Genomic DNA, 19,937 nt, shown 5'->3' on the forward strand with positions numbered 1-19,937 from the left:
GCCTTGTATAAAAACATTAGAACTTGCATCAGTCCCAACAAAACATCCTTCACATTAGCCAGAATATAATCTGCTCTTCCACAGAACATAGCCCAGATCCTGAACTACTCCTCCACAGAATATGCCCTAGATCCTTTTGATTCCTGTAACCCAACTCCTAAATTAATTTCTGGAACCTCTGCAACTCCTGAAATGTAGATGTCGGAGTCATTTTCATGACTTACTTGAACAGTGTATGTTCTTCCACCAACACGATCTCTGGCCTCCAAAACAACCACTTTCAGGCCCCTCTCTGTTAAGAGTTTGGCAGCGGACAGACCTAGAGAATGAAGACAACAGGATAAGAAAGGAATCAGGAGGATCTTTCTGCTGAGGAAAAACCTAGACCAGAAAATGAAGTTGCATTAAAATAACTTTGCAAAAAAGTCACCCCATGTTAATTCTTTAGATTCACCAGCTCTTAATGTTACAACAAAATAAAATGCTGTTGATCAACTTAAAATGGGCAAACTTAGATTCAGGCCTCAGGGCATTTGTGATCCTTTGCAGTAAGCCAGTTTTTTGTGAAAACCGACTAGGACAGTCTGGTTAATGGACATCATCCTGGAAGGGTGTGGAGTCAAAGATAGCTGATTAGCTTGATCAGCGAATGTCATCACATTTTCATTAAAATAGGACAACTTAGATATATCGTTGAAATGAAAAAATTAGTGTGCACATCCCGTCGCTCCATGACTTCACGCATTGGTCTTGCTAACTCTCACTCCTTTTTAAAAGCTGCATGTTAAAAATGTTTTTCTTTCAAAGCACCAGCAAATCCAGTTCCAAAGATTACAAAATAAATCTGTCGGCATTGCAAGATCCTTTCAGTTCCACTACCAGTAAAGCTTAGAGTTTAATGATTCTTCACTGATATAAATCAATTCAAAGCCATCCATCTGCATTCAGCACAGCACTTGCCTCCCACTCATTTCCGATGCACTGACAGTACAATAAAGGTTTCTGAGATGATTTTTTCAAGCTATTGAGGTGTAAATCAATACACGTCAAAGTGCAGCAGCAGGCCAGGAAATTACACGACTCAGAGAGAGGGTGGTAAACAACTAAACAGAAATGATTTCAGAACACCAGCTGTTATTGCTGGTTGAGTCTACACATCATACAACTTGTTTCATTTGATTCATTTTAAGGATGCAATATCCTGTTTCAGTGGCTCAATTATTATTAAAACTATCATAATGTAAATTTGCTTACGCCTTGTCAAAGGCTAGTGTTGTCTTTTGGTAAAATGCAAGTGAAGAAGTTAACACGGTAGCGCAGTGGTTAGCACTGCTGCTTCACAGCTCCAGGGACCTGGGTTCGATTCCCGCGCTTGGGTCACTGTCTGTGTGGAGTTTGCACATTCTCCTCGTGTCTGCGTGGGTTTCCTCCGGGTGCTCCGGTTTCCTCCCACAGTCCAAAGATGTGTGAGTTAGGTTGATTGGCCATGCTAAAATTGCCCCTTAGTGTCCTGAGATGCGTAGGGTTAGAGGGATTAGTGGGTAAAATATATGGGGGTAGGGCCTGGGTGGGATTGTGGTCGGTGCAGACTCGATGGGCCGAATGGCCTCTTTCTGTACTGTAGGGATTCTATGAAAAATGTATAATATCATTGAATAGATTTGTATGTAACTTTTACACTTGTAAGAAATTTCAGTGGCCTATTTTTTTTAATGAAGTGCTAAAGGGCTTTGAGCCATCTCTAATACCAAAACATGTTCCTTTACATGTCCATACTGTTACATTCACTGCAAGGAAACATTCTTACTGAAGTCACCATACCTACCACAGGGCAATCATGTCATGAGCATGATTTTCATAATGCCTTCTCTTCTCATTGCTGATGATGCTACAGACATATGAATTCTAGATACAGAGGTAGAATGCATCACAATAGTCAATAGCAACTTGTATTTATATAACCAAAAGGGAAAATGCTGGAAAATCTCAGCAGGTCTGGCAGCATCTGTAAAGAGAGAAAAGAGCTGATGTTTGGAGTCCAGATGACCCTTTATCTATAACACCTCTAAAATAGTAAAAAAGTCCCAAGGTACTTGACAGGAACATAATCAGACAAAAATTAACACCAAGTCGAAGAAGGGGATATGGGAGACCAAACACTCAGTTAAAGAGGTGAGTTTTAAGCACCATCTTACAAGAGAGAGGCAGGCAGGTAAAAAAGTTGCAGGGAAAGCTAGGTGCACTCTTATGCCAGTCACTTGTGGATTTTGAGGCTTTCACGTTTAGTGTACTTGCTGGTGTATGGGCTACAAAATTTTTGCTGGCCCTTCAAAGCTTGTGTTTCCTTTAACTCCAAATATTTCCAAGCCTTCCTTTAAAGTTTTTGTATTTGCAGAAGTTTTAAAACTCCCTACCCTGCTGGAATACCCACCCCCAGATCAGTGAGCTACCTTAAGGAATGCATGCCAGGCTAGCAGTTATCTGGGGTAATGTAAGTGAGCCCTGGCCACAATAATGGTATTGATCCTGATTCATTTGGGTAGGCACATCACATGATCTGCCTATCACATGCCTGATATGCCTCCAAGCAAAAAGATTAATTTCAGATCTTCCCAATCTCCTGTGTGTCATACAGGTCCATGAACTATGTTATACTGATGGACAATGTGACAGAGTAGTAAGATATGTTTTCTCACAAGCAAATTCTCTGCATTGATTTGATTTTTATTTGATTTATTATTGTCACATGTATTAACATACAGTGAAAAGTATTATTTCTTGCACGCTATACAGACAAAGCATACCCTTCATAGAGAAGGAAAGGAGAGAGTGCAGAATGGAGTGTCATAGAGATAGCTAGGGTGTAGAGAAAGATCAACTTAATGCGAGGTATTTCCATTAAAAATTCTGAAAGCAGCAGGGAAGAAGCTGTTCTTGAGTCGGTTGGAACGTGACCTCAGGCTTTTGTATCTTTTTCCTGACGGAAGAAGGTGGAAGAGAAAATGTCCGGGGTGCGTGGGGTCCTAAATTATGCTGGCTGCTTTGCCGAGGCAGCAGGAAGTGTAGACAGAGTCAATGGATGGGAGGCTGGTTTGCATGATGGATTGGGCTCCATTCATGACTTATTGTAGCTCCTTGCGGTCTTGGGCAGAGCAGGAGCCATACCAAGCTGTGATACAACCAGAAAGAATGCTTTCTATGGTGCATCTGTAAAAGTTGGTGAGAGTCGTAGCTGACATGCCAAATTTCCTAAGTCTTCTGAGAAAGTAGAGGCGTTGGTGGGCTTTCTTAACTACAGTGTCAGCATGGGGGTACAAGGACAGGTTGTTGGTGATCTGGACACCTAAAATCTTGACGCTCTCGACCCTTTCTACTTCATCCCCGTTGATGTAGACAGGGGCATATTCTCCTTTATGCTTCCTGAAGTCGATGACAATCTCTTTCGTTTTGTTGACATTGAGGGAGAGATTATTGTTGCCGTACCAGTTCACCAGATTTCCTATCTCATTCCTGTACACTGTCTCGTCATTGTTTGAGATCCGACCCACAACGGTGGTGTCGTCAGCAAACTTGAAAATCGAATTGGAGGGGAATTTGGCCACACAGTCATAGGTGTATAAGGAATATAGAAGGGGGCTGAGAACACAGCATTGTGAGGCACCAGTGTTGAGGATGACTGTGAAGGAGGTGTTGTTGTTTATCCTTACTGATTGTGGTCTGTGAGTTAGGAAGTTCAGGATCCAGTCGCAGAGGGAGTTGCCGAGGACCAGGCCACGGAATTTGGAGATGAGTATCATGGGAATAATGGTGTTGAAGGCTGAGCTGTAGTCAATAAATAGGAGTCTGACATATGTGTCCTTGCTATCTAGGCAAAGGCCCCAAGTTCTCAGTCAAATGAGTGAAGGAAAACTGGCAGGCAACTCACTTTGTGTCTCTCGTGCATTTTTTGTGACTAGCTCAACAATGGGATCGTCAGAGGCCAATCTCTTGGCCAGGAAATGTCTTCATCTTTGAACTGCTTCTCTGGGACAATGCCTGTAAATTCTCCTCTGAAATTTTCTCACAGGTCTGTGGAATGGTTGAAAAAATTCTCCTGATTGAGAAGAAAAACATGGGGTGGAATTTTCCATTCCTAGATTAAATCCTGTTGTGGGGGTTGGAATGGGGAGAGTTGCCCGCTGCAGAGGCCGCTGGGAATTTGCACCGTATTGCATAACGCCAACCTAATTAATTATGCAATCAGGAGTTTCCCAAAGTTCAGCACGGTGGGGCAGACTGGATGGCTCACATGCCAATATCATATCCACGTGCTATATTTAACAGCTGGCCGGATATCAACCAGCCCGCCATTCAAGTCCAAAGATCCACCTTCTGGAAGATCCACATTGTCTATGCTCCACCCACCCACTGCTGCAGGTGGTGTTCCAGGGTTGCTGGAGGCTTCCATCTTCACTTCTGATCTCTGTGAGTTGCCCCAGGCCTTCTTGGAGGGGAATCAGACATTTGCAAATGGCGCCACATTTTTCCAGGTGTGTTTTGGAGAGGTGTGAAAGCCCACTGGCAGTGTGGGTGATTGGGCTGGGGGGGGGGAGGGGGGGGGGCGGGGGTGGTGGTGGGATGATTCCAGTCAGGCCTTTATTTGCATCCCATTTACCGGATGCAAAACATTCTCATGCCAGCCTCTGGCAGAAGTGGCAACCCACCAGGATGGGTGGGAGCACACATTCCCACCATCATTTTACACTGGCAGGAAACAGACTTCTTGGGGGTGATTTTGCAACTTCACCCTGCCCATCGATGGGCGGAGCGAGCTGGTAAAATCTCGTGGCACTGCCAGCCTGGCACAGGGGTGGGGCCTGAGGGAGTGGGGCCAGCCCGATCGGGTAGGGAGCGGGTGCCTGCTGCGATTCTGCATGTGATCGGTGGGGCGGGGGAGGGTGGCAAATGGTCTGTGCGGTGGGGGGGAGGGCGTGCGTGATATTTCCAGGCGTGGGGGCACTGGGGATGGGCTCCGGGGCCCCAGGATAGCTGGGGGGTGGGGGTTCGTTGACGATGGCTGCAGCAGCAGAGAGCTGACAGATCCCTCAGACCCGTCAGATCTCTGCTGGTTGCCATTGCGTGGGTGTAACCAAAGGTCTACGCATGTGAATGGCGCCCTCTGTTGCTGCAGCAGCCTTCCTGTGAGTTAAGCCCCACCCACTCCCTCTAGTGGCGGAAAATGGTCTAGTCCATTTTTTCCTCCTTTAAGAGATTAAGATATGCCATTTGGACTCGCCCAAAAAACAGATCTGGAACTCTCCCGTTTTCAGGCTAGCTAGGCACTTAGAATTTTTTTCACAAAATCACAGCCCTTTGACCCACATCCCAATATTCCCCCTCCGTCCCCCATTAAACCCAACTCCAGGTTGGGGGGAGTGGGGACATCCTGTCCATGGTTTCATATTTGTTGGATATCGCATCAGAAACCCAAGCAACATTTCATTATTCTAGCCCAAGAATCATCTTGATCTCAGTTTTAAGTAGGATGCTCCCTTTATATTTCTCGATTTTCTCAAGCTGGTTCCTTTAGAAACAACCTGTGCTATGCTCTAATAACTAAAAGTTATAGTATTGTGTCTCCCTGTGCTTCACATCCAGAATATATGGTTCTAAATGATTAACTCAAGAGCAAAAGGTTGCAATCCTTTAAGCTTTGTTACATATATAATAAAACAATGAATTGTAAATTCACCTGTCACAGTGGCCCAGTAGAAATGTAGATTTTGCCACATGCTGCTGGAAAGATGGCAGCAGTAGGGGAGGCGATGGCCTAGTGGTATTATCGCTAGACTATTAATCCAGAAACTCAGCTAATGTTCTGGGGACCCGGGTTCAAATCCCGCCATGGCAGATGGTGGAATTTGAATTCAATAATAAAAAAAACTTCTGGAATTAAGAATCTACTGATGACCATAAAACCATTGTCAATAGTTGGGAAAACCCATCTGGTTCGCTAATGTCCTTTAGGGAAGGAAATCTGCCATCCCTACCTGGTCTGGTCTACATGTGACTCCAGAGCCACAGCAATGTGGTTGACTCTCACCTGCCCTCTGAAATGACCTAACAAGCCACTCGTTCAAGGGCGACTGCGGATGGGCAATAAATGCTGGCCAGCAGCGATGCCCATGTCCCACAAATGAATAAAACAGTAACTCTCCCTTGGCTGGTTCCCTGGGCAATATCAGCCTTCCTGGAGTATGTGTGCCATTCCATTCACTCAGTGCTCTCTTGGCATGTATTTGTCAAGACGCCCCTTAAAAGACACTATCATATCTGCTTCCACTACCTCCCCCGGCAGCGAGGTCCAGGCACCCACCACCCTCTGTGTAAAAGATTTGCCTCGTACATCTCCTTTAAACCTTGCCCCTCACACCTTAAACTTATGTCCCCGAGTAATTGAGTCTTCCATCCTGGGAAAAAGCTTCTGACTATCCACTCTGTCCATGCCCCTCATAATTTTGTAGACTTCTATCAGGTTGCCCCTCAACCTCCATCGTTCCAGTGAGAACAAACCAAGTTTCTCCAACCTCTCCTCATAGTTAATGCCCTCCATACCAGGCAACATCCTGGTAAATCTTTTCTGTACCCTCTTCAAAGCCACCACATCCTTCTGGTAGATGTTAGATCAGATGACCAAAAGTTTGGTCAGAGAAGTAGCTTTTAAGGAATGTTCTAAATGAGGGAAGCGGGGTTAGGTCCCAGACAACTGAAGCCACAGCCATCAACACGCTCCTTTTTACAGCACTCGAGGGTAGGAGTGGGGGTGTGTGAAGAGAGAAAGACCATGGCGGGGTAGGGGGGTGGGGGGGTGCAGGGTGTGGATTTGGATCTTGGTGGAGGTGTGGTGGGGGGTTGGGTCAGGTGGGGGGAGTGTCAGTTCTGCCTGTGGAGGAGCGGTCAGGTCAGGTCGGGAGGGTAGTTGAGTCAGGTCAGGGCAGTTGGGGCTGTGAAGGGAAGTTGAATCGAGTCAAGCTATATTGGGCCTGCACGGGAGTTGGGGTGTCATATTGGGTTGGGTTGTGTCGGGCATGCGGGGGTAGGGTCAGGGGGAGGCTCAGGACAGTGGGGGAGTCAGATTGGATCAGGTCGAGTGGGGCAGGTGTCAGGTCTGCAGGTTGGGGGAGGGGTCGATATCAGGGTGGGTTGGGCCTATGGAAGGAGGCTCCTGTCAGGTATAGAGGCTGATTTGGGTTGGGTTTGAGGCTGGGTGGCTGGTCCTGTGTGGGCGAGCAGAATCCCATGGGGCTCCGGAGGTGTGGTTAGTTGGGAGTATGGGGGGAGTCCAGTTTGCAGTGGTGGGGTGGGTGGGGAGGGTTTGTGGTCTATTTACAATAGTTTCTCAGAAGTTAGAAGAGATTTTAATTCTTGTAAATTTTTCTGATTAACTGCTGATGTAACCTGAAGTTTGTGATTTAATTCACATTTTCAGATTGTTCACAGTGCAGGGAAATTGCCCAGAGGAAGTTTGCAGAGGAAGTTCCAAGAGGGATTCCCCAGTGCTTCTTTGGTGTGGTCAAACATGTCAAAAGCTGCAGACAGGTCCTGAAGGATGATGTCGGAAACTTTACCATTGTCACAGTTAAATAGAATGTGATTTGTGATGCTGTTTTGGTTATGTGTCAGGGTGAAAGTTGTTGGAGGAATGCAAACATGAAGTCCCAGGAAAGTTGGGCACAGATAAGGGATTGACACATTCAAGGATTTGGGAAGTGAAAGAGAGGTTGGATTGGAGATGGGATAGTGGTTTGCAAGGCCAGTGGAGTCAAGGGGTGTTTTTTAAGAGAGTGGTAGATTTAAAGGAGAGGGGGACCAAACCTGATGAAAGAGAACCTCATCAGCTATCATGGGGCCAGGAGGAGAGGCTGGGGTATCTGTAGTGGGAATAGAATCAAAGGAACGGGCAGTGGATAAGGTGAGCTCAGAGAGGACATAAGGAGAGATGCGAGAGAAACTAGAGAAAGGTGCGAGTTCATAGCTAAGGAATGGTAGATTTTACAGGAAATTTGCCTGGTGGGCTAGTGGAAGGGAGAGTGTTGCAGAGGCAACAGATCAATGGTCCCAATCTTAAGTGACTGAGAATTTCATGAGCTCCTCATACTTACTGTCGGAAGAGAGACTGGATCAGATGGGGTCAGGGGTTTGTCAGTGTTAAGTAGCACCTAAAGCTTACTACTCCTATTACTGAGCCTGTCCCCCACTGCAAGGCATGACTTACGACGGGACTGAAGTCTCCGGGCCCGTTAGCCTCTACCCCCCACCCCCCCCCCCCTCCCCCCGCCTCACCGCAGCCAGGAGTGTTTCACTCCAGTGGGGTTTACAACAGCTCCCGACTAGCAGGGAGCTGGAGGCCCAACCCAGCTGGAGTGAAGGAAAGCCATGGAGGCCCACCAGGAGGTCAGGGGTAAGGGAGGTGTCCCCTGGGCATTGGCAACTTGGCAGTGCCAGCCTGGCCCCCTGGGACTGCCCAAGAGGCAAAGTAGCAATGCCCAGGGGGCACCTTGGCACTGCCCACCGGCCATCGGGCAGTGCCAAGGGGGCGGGGCCAGAGCAGGAGTGGGACCTATAAGGGAGGGGTGATCAGTGGAGATGGGGTGGGGTCCCACTGACACTCTGCACTTGGTTGTGACAGAGGGAGGGAGGCCAGTGATCGGGGCTGGCCATCGGGGTGGGCATAGGGGGATGGGGAATTGGGAGATCGGGACTGCTGGGGGAAGAGGGGAGAGATCGAGGTGGGCAGGAGGGGAGGGGTGCAACGATCAGATGGTGGTGGTGTCACATAGCCAGCGATCAGGAGGCCGGCAGTGTGGGGCTACTGCACATGTGCTGATCTCTGCTCTGACAGAACACATATGCACAGTGCCCCGCTCAGTGCTATGCTGCTGGCCGCTCAGTGGGAACTTTTATGCAAATTCAACACTTAGAATTTTTTGGGGAGAATCCCACCCTATATGTTGTTGAATGAGGTTTAACTGGGTTTTAAAGAAATCAACTGAGATCATAATTACTGCTGAAAAACCTCTCTGACCCTGGAAACCTAATTTTATATTTGTGGAATGTCACATTTCTTCACTATGATAAATTTCACATTTTTTTCAAAATAATTTTTATGGAGATTTCTATATGAGAGTCCAGCTTCCAGCTTTTTCTATCAAATCATTTGTTTTATCTTCTGCAAAATATCGTGAAAAGTGAAGAATAATCAGTGAATTTTAGTCCCTGGCATTTTGTCTGTGGGAATACTTCAATGTGATTGGCCACTTACCCTGCTTCATTGTTGTTGAACGCCCGAAGATCCCTTTGACTTGTCGCCAGAATCAAAGTTATGTTGGGAAAGGGGTATTCATGTCATAGAGATTCCTTGATTTTGGGAGCAGCTTTCTTCAAGACCAGTGACAAACAATGAATCTTTGTTGCTGGCCACAAAGTCAGAGTTATTCTTTTATGTTGGCCCTGGGAGCGGGGGGGCCCGGGGTGGGGGGGGGGGGGGGGGGGCGAGGGGGGGGGGGGGTGGGGGGGGGGGGGGGGTCATCTAAGTCAGAAAGCTGTGGATTTAAGCCCCATTTCAGTGAGTTGAGTTTATACTCTGGGCTGACACTTCCCTGCAATGGTGATAGGGTGCTGCACTGTCAGAGATGCAGTCTTTCAGCTACACCGGTACCGAGAAGCCCTTTCAGCTTTCTCAGTAGGAGTGTAACAGGTCTCAGTATTCTATTCATAGAAAAGCAAGAAAAGTATCAGGATCATCATTTAGCTTTCAACCAACATCAGAGATTTCCTGATTATTTCTCCTTGCTGTTTATGGGATCTTGCAACTTGCAGATTCCCTGCTGTCTTTCGCTATCTTTTTTGGCCCATCAATTAGGCCCCCTGCTGTCTTTCCCTACATGACAAAACTATAACACCTCAAAAAGTAATTAATTGGCTGTGAAATTCTTTAGGATGTCCTAAGATCATAAAAGAAACCATGTAACTGCAAATGATCTAGTTTTAAGTCATTACTGCCGATACATTCCCAGATGTTTCTGCCATAAAATTGGCAAAATCTGTTTTCCTCCCTATTTTTGTGGAAAACTCTAAAATTGATCTTTTCATAAAATCATACAGCAAAGCAGGTGACCATTTGGCACATCCTCTCTGTAGCAGTTCTTCCAGCTACCCATAATGACTTTGAACTCCTGCAAATCTCCACTTAACCTAAAGTGAAGTAAACGTTTATTTATTAGTCACAAGTAAGCTTACATTAACACTGCAATGGAGTTAGTGTGAAATTCCCTTAGTCGCCACACTCCAGCGCCTGTTTGATTCAATGTACCTAACCGACACGTCTTTCAGACTGTGGGAGGAAACCAGAGCACCCGGAGGAAATCCACACAGACATAAGGAGAATGTGCAAACTCGACATAGCCAGTGACCCAACTGGGAATCAAACCCAGGTCCCTGGTGCTGTGAGGCTTCAGTGCTAAGCACTGTGCTACCATGCCACTCCACTGGTCTAAGGAAACCAACCGCACCCCATCCTGGTGGTAAATCTTCTCTCCATAGTCTTTACATCCTAAAGTTTAAGTTTAAAGTTCATTTATTAGTCACAAGTAAGGCATACATTAACACTGCAATGAAGTTACTGTGAAAATCTTGTCGCCACATTCCGGCACCTGTTTGGGTCAATGCACCTAACCAGCACGTCTTTCAGAAAGTGGGAGGAAACCGGAGCACCCGGAGGAAACCCACGCAGACACGAGGAGAACGTGCAAACTCCACACAGACAGTGACCTAAGCCGTGATTCGAACCCAGACCCCTGGCACTGTGAGGCAGCAGTGTTAACCACTGTGCCACCGTGCCGCCCTTATTTGGCGCATTCATGTTGAAGTCCAGTGTGTCATGTGAGTGGAGTGTCCAAGTCTCCAAAATGGTATACGTGCTCATCTCCACCCACCTAGGAAGATCCAGGCCAACACGCAGATTGCCCAAAGCATCTTGCACAAAGATTCACAAAATGAATTTTATATTATCTCTATTCTTAACAACAACAAAATGCATTAAAAGTTTAGCCCATTATTAAAACATATTGGGCCAAATGTTCCTGGAAAAATAACAGTGTATTAGTGACATATGCCATTATTAACATGCAAGCATGTTCAGGGAGTGAACAGGTACGGTGCGAGTTGCAAATCTTCATATTGTGCTGGTTGATTTACACTGCTCTGCTGTTTGCCTTGCAAAAATAACTCCTCTCTCTTAACCTCCCCAATATTTATTTTCAGAAATGAATGCACCTACCTGCACATTAATTTCCCTTTAAACTCACCACAGAATGTTAGGGTTGATAGTTCACAGTGTAAGTACCCTTTCAACAGCATAATCCTTGCTTAATACAATAAAAATCAATCTGGCACAGAAGAGGATTGATTTAAAATGTTGAATCTCAGTAGTAAAGTCTTCATCGAAATATCATTTTAATTTTTCTTTTCCTCTCTGGTATTTTTTTTTCTCTCGCTCAGTCCAATCTTTCTTTCCCTCTCATTATTTTGCTTTCAGTGCATGATTTGAATCTAAATCACAATCTTTCTCTTTTGCTTTTGTTTCTTTCTCAGTCCTCAATAGTGAAGAACTAATCAATCCTGTTGATCTTGTCATTCACGAAGATTCCAGATCCCCCATCGACCTCGCTATGCCATTTATCAGCCCACATTTCCAGCAAATTATGGGGTGAAATATCTTCAGGCTAAATGCTGCAGGAAAAGATCTAACTAAGGAGGCATGCTGCAAGATGCCACACTCCAGCAAGGTTTGTTTGACATCCCTCTGTTTATTTCCAGTCATCTGTTGATTTAATTTTTTAAAGTTGTCTGTTTGAACAGTGGGAGCTGATTGCCTTGGCTCAGTGAAAATACACATTGTAATTGGAACCACAACCAAATAGACACCTGTATAGAATGCCTACTATAAAAAGCACCCTTAATATAACATGCTCTGACACCACATCGATCATTCACAGCTCTGCAAGAAGATTGCATATAAAAGTCTTCTATGTAAGAGATAGTTGATTACAATTATGCCTACAGCTCACACACACTTGAAGTCAGAATTTTAGATAAGAACTAAATTAATGTTCATTGAAAACATTCATTTTCGCTTTAATATTCTTTGGATAAATTGGCATTTTCTTTTCAGAAATTATGAATAAATTCTAACATGTTTATAAAAGGGTTTAACACCAATTTCCCCATTACTCTACAGTTATGAGATGACAGCAATCCAGATTACTGCTTCCTGAATTATTGTCCTTTAAATATAATACCCATTTATTCATAAAGTATAAGCTGCTTTACATTTGAATGGCTCCAGCTCTGAACCCACCGTGCTGACAACATAGGGGAAAAAGTGTGAAACTGAAAAAGCTGAACACAAAGAAACTCACCCGACAAACCCCCGCCAATGATTATCACGTCTTGTTTTCCACTGGACATTTTCACCTTATCGGTTTACACCTGCCTTTTGCATGGATAATCTTCGATGAGGCTGTTTGCTGATTTCTGTTGTCTTTGTACAACTTGGTGGCGTTTGGCTCTAGGCTGTAACTAAATCAACCAGCGTTTGTTTGTATGGTCTGCGCTGCACCTGTTCATGCTTTAGACTGCCTGACACGGATGTCCCTCTTTTATCACAGTGTGATGTCTCCTGCTCAGGAGGAGGGACCACTAACAAGGTGGTTCTAGGTTATGCATTTAATTCTTCGAGTGAAGAATCAAAAATGGAAATCTAATGTGGACACATACAAATAAAAGTGTCACGTTTAAAAACAGAGAAAGGATAAAACAAGACACTAAACAGAAATATTGAATTACCTTACTCAGAGCTGTTAATTAAACCATATCCTAAGGTTCTTTAGAGGCCTGCATTTCAGATCACAGTGTTGAGCAGATTAATGATTTGTTTTTACTATCTAAGTTAATTCATCCATTATAGAGATAGAAACCAGACATATTTATGTTTTATTGGCAAGAATCAACATATGTCTCAAAAGTTACCTGGTTGCGAGCATATGCTACCTGTATTCCAGTAACACTGCGTCAACCATTTATAATAACTGTGTCATTTTAACTTCTCAGATTGGTTTTTTTTTGGAGACGTGGAATTAGCTATTGTAAAGTATTTTTTCTTTTCACAGGGAACCAGTTGGTAGATCCAATGAACATCAAGATGTTATAGTGCAACATTACCAATTCATATTATTATTTGAGTCAGCCAATAATATGTAAGTAGAACCTCAAAGATGATCAAAGGATGGTACAATAAAAAACATTCATTGACACTGAAATTTTCAAAATTACTTGTCCTGCATATTTATTACCGTGTCCAACTGGGAATCAAAGATACTCTAGCGCATTGAAAGAGGGAAGTGAAAAAAAAGAAAAATTATGAGTGAATTAAATTCTAGAACTTTAGTATGCCATCTGTCATTCCAAAGTACTTTACAATCAACTGATTACTTTTTAAGTGCAGTCACTGTTGTGCTGTAGGTAAACATAACAGCCAATTTGCATGTAGCAATGCCCTGTTGGGATAATTATAGGACAATCAGGGCCCAATTTTAACTCTGACGATGGGATTTTACGGTCTCACCCAGACAAGACCGGAAATTCCTGCCCAAGGTCAACTGAGATTTCCGTTGTCGGACCCTTGCCCATGCCAATTCTGTGGTGGGCAAGGTGGAAGAGTTCCGACCTGAGCTTGTGAATGGATTTTGGGCAGCACGGTGGCACAGTGGTTAGCATTGCTGCCTCACAGTGCTAGGGACCCGGGTTCAATTCCAGCCTTGGGTCACTTTCTGTGTGGAGTTTGCACATTCTTCCCATGTCTGTGTGGATTTCCTCCAGGTGCTCCGGTTTCCTCCCACAGTCCAAAGGTTAGGTTGATTGACTATGCTAAACTGATTCTAGTGTCAGGGGGATTAGCAGGCTAAGTATGTGGCGTTGCGGGAATAGGGCCTGGGTGGGATTGTGGTCAGTACAGACTTGATGGGCCAAAGGGCCTCCTTCTGCACTATAGAGATTTTGTGGATTCTCAGATTGTGAGTGATTTAAAATCAGGCCCAGCGGGATACTCCAGGAACATACTGAGGTGGATTTTTCAGTCAACACTGTTAATGATGGCTCTCACTGCTGACCTGAGGAAAGCTACCCACTTAGATTTGGCAATCTCTGTGGTGCAGAGCTCCCCATGCCCAGTGTCAGATTGAATCATGTGCTAAGTCAAGGGGATCTCCAGGCATCCCACTACAATGAAATCATCAAGCAGGGTAAGTAGCCAAGTATTCTCACAGACAGCAAACTGGTAAGTAAAAATCACTGAATCTATTCACATTCAATTTTTAGATGACAAAATAAAAAAAGGGACACAGACGGGATTAAAAGAGAAGCTAAATATCAGAAATTTTAAAAATGGAATTTCTTACCATAATGGAGAAAATTGAACTTCTAAAAATAAAAAAAATGCTCTTTCAGCTAATGTAATTATCAACTTAGTTAATCAAATTAGATTGACTTTATCAAAGGCTTTTTAGTGGGTCTTAGAGTGGAATTTCAAATTTGTTCAATGGTATCTAATTAATTGCATTTTGGAGGGACTTCAATAAGGCATTCTTCAGAGAAGCAAATGGTGACAAGTGTTGACAAATTCACTACAAAATCAGGCTGTAAAATCAGGCTGAAATCTAGGCAGACCTTTCAGTGAAGCAACAAGGGAATGGTATTGGTGCTTTATCTTAGATGGGAGATTAAATAGTGATGCAGTCTGCTCCCAACTTGACATTAAAGACCTCATGGCACTATTTGAAAAGAGCAAGGGAGTTCTCCCAGTGGCTTGACCAACATTTATCTCTGAATCAATAATATTTAGATTACCTGACCGTTTATCTCATTGCTGTTTGTGGTATCTTGCTGTGTAATAATTGCTTACTACATTTATCCATACAATAACTGCAATAATGCTTCAAATGTACTTCATTGGCTGTAAAACTCTTTGGGAAATCCTGACGTTGTGAAAGGCGCCATATAAATTCTGGTTTTCAAATGTATTCATAAGTCAATGCCCCGCTACTTGAGCACATGGCTATGAGTCTATGGCGCTATTAAAAGAAGAGCAAAGTTATCCAGCAGCCTGACATACAATTGCTCCCTCAACACCATCAAAAGTAATATCAGGTCATACTCTACCCTTTGTGTGACCTTGCTTTGCGCAAATTAACAGCCATATTCTGCTGTAATTGATCAGACTTCAAAATAGATTAGCTAGTTGTGGAGTCTTTCGGGAACTGGTAAATTATGTAAATATAAGTTAGTTCTTCCCCTTACCAGTTGTAAAAAATGAATAAATTCAACGTATGCTTGTAACATGATGTAGTTGCATAAACAATTCCATATATGTTGTATCTTGGTTGGATTGGCTGCAAAGTGATTGTTGAGACATGGATATGTCTAACAAAGCTGTTTTGTTATATATAACAGAACTATATAGATATACATGACTAGATATTACTGTGAAAGTTAAAAACATTCTCCCACTTGGTCATGTGTCTCTTACATCATCATCATTATAGACAGTGCTGTTTATACAGTCTCACATATTAACCTGTCTCCCCCAAGTCTTTGTCCATTTATATTTTTACTACCCCATCTCACACCCCAAGTCTCTGACTTTGGAGATTCAGTCAGTCAAGAGGCTTCATAACTCTCCCTGAACATTATCTTGTCAGACTTGTAGTGCATGATCTTCCCAGCCCGTTGCGCTGCTTAAATAGGACCGGGAAAAGTCAGCGGGGGGCCGGTAGCAGGATTCCCAGGCCATTTTAAAAAATGTAATCGACCTCACGCTGGAAATCAGTGCGAGGCTGATAACCATATTGAAATTAAACTTTCAATATCATTAGCGAGCACGGGATGGTATCGTCCAGACTTGCCAATGTTTCCCCCCATTGCCAGGAGAGATTCCTCCCCATCAATGGGGACCAGGTGTGATGGCCTCACTGGTGGGGACAGGGGCCATTAAGGCCACCCGGAGGGTAGGGAATGGGAGGGGGGGGGTGCAGAGGGTGCCCCTTGGGCAGTGCCAGCCTGGCACCCTGGGACTATCGACCAGGCATTGGGCAGTGCCAAGGGGGTGAGACTGACTGTGAGGAGCAATCAGTGGTGGTGGTGGAGGGTCTGCTGCATACTCTGCATTGGGGATTGGTGGGGGAGGGAGGAGGGGGCGATTGAGTTTGGCCATTGTGGGGGTTGGGGAATTGTCAGGGAGGCCAGCAATCGGGGAGGGGGCTGTTGGGAGCCGGCAATCGGTGGGAGGGTTAGGGAAGACACCGGGAGGCTGGCGATCGGGGAGCCAGTGCACATGCACCAATCTCTTATTGACAGATTGGCACGTGCGCAGTAGCCCGCTCAGCGCGTTGATGCTGGCCTCTCAGGCAGGATTAGGCTCCACCCTGTCCTCCCTTACTGGCGTGAAGCTCCTAGCTGACTCTGTGACCCACAGAGTGCCGGAAATTCATTCAACTGAGTGCATCCAAAAAGCAGGAGCTTTTCCTGCGCATTGGGAACTTCGTTTCTTTTTGGGAAAATTGGCCCCATAAAATCTGTAGTCTCTCTGAACTTTTTCTTGATTTGGTAAGGCTTCATTGAGGGTTGCAGTATCTCATTCTTTGTCAATTTCTGACTCAACATCTGGTTAGAAACATAGAAAAACTACAGCACAAAACAGGCCCATCGGCCCCACAAGTTGTGCCAAACATATCCCTACCTTTTGGGCCTACCTATAACCCTCCATCCCATTAAGTCCCATGTACTCATCCAGGAGTCTCTTAAAAGATCCTATTGAATTTGCCTCCACCACCACTGATGGCAGCCGATTCCACTCGCCCACCACCCTCTGTGTGAAAATCTTCCCCCTAACATTTCCCCTGTACCTACCCCCAGCACCTTAAACCTGTGTCCTCTTGTAGCAGCCATTTCCACCCTGGGAAGAAGCCTCTGAGAGTCCACCCGATCTATGCCTCTCAACATCTTATATACCTCTATTAGGTCTCCTCTCATCCTACGTCTCTCCAAGGAGAAAAGACCGAGCTCCCTCAGCCTATCCTCATAAGGCATGCCACTCAATCCAGGCAACATCCTTGTAAATCTCCTCTGCACCCTTTCAATCTTTTCCACATCCTTCATGTAATGAGGCAACCAGAACTGAGCACAGTACTCCAAGTGGGGTCTGACGAGGGTCTTATATAGCTGCATCATTATCCCCGGACTCCTAAACTCAATCCCTCGATTGATAAAGGCCAGCACACCATACGCCTTCTTAACAACCTCCTCCACCTGCGGGGCCGATTTTAGAGTCCTATGGACCCGGACCCCAAGGTCCTTCTGATCCTCTACAGTACTAAGAGTCTTTCCCTTTATATTGTACTCCTTCATCCCATTTGACCTGTCAAAATGGACCACTACGCATTTATCTGGGTTGAAGTCCATCTGTCACTTCTCTGCCCAGTTTTGCATCCTATCTATGTCCTTCTGTAACTTCTGACATCCCTCCAGAATATCCACAACCCCACCAACCTTCGTGTTGTCAGCAAACTTACCAACCCATCCCTCCACTTCCTCATCCAGGTCATTTATGAAAATGACAAACAGCAAGGGTCCCAGAACAGATCCCTGGGGCACACCACTGGTGACCGACCTCCATTTAGAAAAAGACCCATCTATACCCACTCTCTTACTCCTTTGGGCAAGCCAGTTCTGGATCCACAGGGCAGCCGCCCCTTGGACCCCATGCCCTCTCACTTTTTCTAGAAGCCTTGCATGGGGGACCTTATCGAACGCCTTGCTAAAATCCATATAAACCACATCTACCGCTTTCCCTTCGTCAATGTGTTTAGTCACATTTTCGAAGAACTCCACCAGGCTTGTAAGGCACGGTCTGCCTTTGACAAAGCTATGCTGAGTATTCTTGAGCATACTAAACCTCTCTAAATGCTCAAATCTTGTCCCTCAGGATCTTCTCCATCAGCTTACCAACCACTGAGGTTAGACTCACTGGTCGGTAATTTCCTGGGCTATCCCTATTCCCCTTCTTGAAAATAGGAACCACATCCGCAATCCTCCAATCCTCCGGCACCTCTCCAGTCTCCATCGACGACGCAAAGATCATCGCCAGAGGCTCTGCAATCTCTTCCCTCGCCCCCCCACAGTAACTTCGGGTACATCCCATCCGGACCCGGCGACGTATCTATCTTGATGCCATTCAAAGATTCCAGCACAACCTCTTTAAGTCCACATACTCAATCTTTTCAGTCCACCGCAAGCCCGCAGTACGTCCACCCAGGTCCTTCTCCTCTGTGAAAACCGAGGCAAAATACTCATTAAGCACCTCTGCCATTTCTACTGGTCCCGTACAGATTTTCCCGCCTTCACCTTTTATAGGCCCTATTCCTTCACGTCTCATCCTTTTACTCTTCACATATTTATAGAACGCCTTAGGGTTTTCCTTAATCCTACCTGCCAAGGCCTTCTCGTGACCCCTTCTAGTTCTTCCTTATGTACGACTGATGATTGCTTATAAGGAATAAAGACAAGATTCCTCCTGTTTCTTTGTTTAGTACTTGCTGAAATATGTACTAAATAAGATCCCTGCTGATTTTCATCTCTAGATTGCTACTCCTTTTCTATTTTATTCTGATCTAGACTCAATCCTTTTCTTCCTCTCTTTGCTGTTATGCTTTCTCAATCATTTGTCTCTCTGCCTTGGATGGATTTTGTAGGTTTACCCCTCTCTGCATTTCACATGCTCTCTCTCCTTGTGTGTTAAGGTGGTTCACTTGAATGGTCTTTCCTGTCTTTCCTTATTCCTGATGAGTCCTTGTGCTCACTCATTCTCAAACTCTCAGATAATCTAGGAAGACTATAAAAAATTGTTTTGATTGGGAAGTTGTGAGAAAACCACTTAATCAATACTTAGTTTCCCTTGAAATCCAGCAGACCTGGTGTAGCAATAAGATTAATATCTTCCAACATAGAAAAGGCAGACATTGCATATCTTGTTAACCTGTAAAGTTTTTACTTCAGCACATCTTCCCAAAAGCGCCAAATCTTTTGCAGAGAAAGCATTCTGCAGTATTTTGCAGGATACTATTCCTGCCTATGGATTTTTTTGGTGCCACGGCACTGGCAGGTAAAATGGCATCCTATACTTTTTGTCCAAATTATTGCTTCTTCCCGGATGTTTCATTTGTATTCCTGTGCTAAGGTACTGTGCTGGAGGTTTCCTGAGCCAAGGTTTTTCTTTTCACCTCTCACTGTCGTCCTGCTCTGTTTACAGACCACTGTTTGTCTCAGGGTAGCATAGTGGAGCAGTGGTTAGCGCTGCTGCCTCACAGCTCCAACACCCCGTGATCAAATTTGAATCAATCAACTTCAAAGGTCATAAAAATTCACACACATTAAGATGAATGATGCCTAAATTATGAGCATTGTTCCCCAAGTAATGACAGTGGATTTATTATAAAGACAGGAACATACCAAATAAAACATTAAGTATTATTTTATCTACTAAAGTTTAAATGTGTGTATGTCCCTTTCTGGCTACAAGTCTAAGCTATGTATTGCTATTCAGACTGGAAATCTACATCCTGGGCTTAGAAGACAATCTGGAGTCTTCAGTCTGTTTTTTTTTGGTTCTGGAGACATTTCCTGTTCTTTAAAAATTACTCTTTCTGTCTGATTAGAAATGATGATGTGTGGTGAATAGTACGTGCATTGGTATGTTTTTATATTACAAATAAATTCCAAGCATTAATGCTTCAAGGAATCAGTTATAAACTGTGTGAAATAGCATCAAGACAAATGACTCGATGAAT

The 19,937-nt window shown here is 44.6% G+C and overlaps 1 protein-coding gene across 1 annotated transcript in view; it reads right to left on the minus strand.

The window, feature by feature from the left end:
- Positions 1-4,447, minus strand: part of LOC144493156 (amine oxidase [flavin-containing]-like) — a 69,573-nt gene extending 65,126 nt beyond the window's left edge. The window contains exons 1-3 of the mRNA XM_078212055.1: positions 4,405-4,447; positions 2,573-2,620; positions 225-319 (exon numbers count right to left, since the gene is read on the minus strand). Coding sequence (XP_078068181.1) covers positions 225-319; positions 2,573-2,620; positions 4,405-4,447 — 186 coding nt within the window. The remainder of the gene's footprint in view (positions 1-224; positions 320-2,572; positions 2,621-4,404) is intronic.
- Between the last annotated feature and the right edge of the window lie 15,490 nt (positions 4,448-19,937).

This window comes from Mustelus asterias, chromosome 4 (assembly GCF_964213995.1).
Source record: "Mustelus asterias chromosome 4, sMusAst1.hap1.1, whole genome shotgun sequence".
Taxonomy (NCBI): domain Eukaryota; kingdom Metazoa; phylum Chordata; class Chondrichthyes; order Carcharhiniformes; family Triakidae; genus Mustelus; species Mustelus asterias.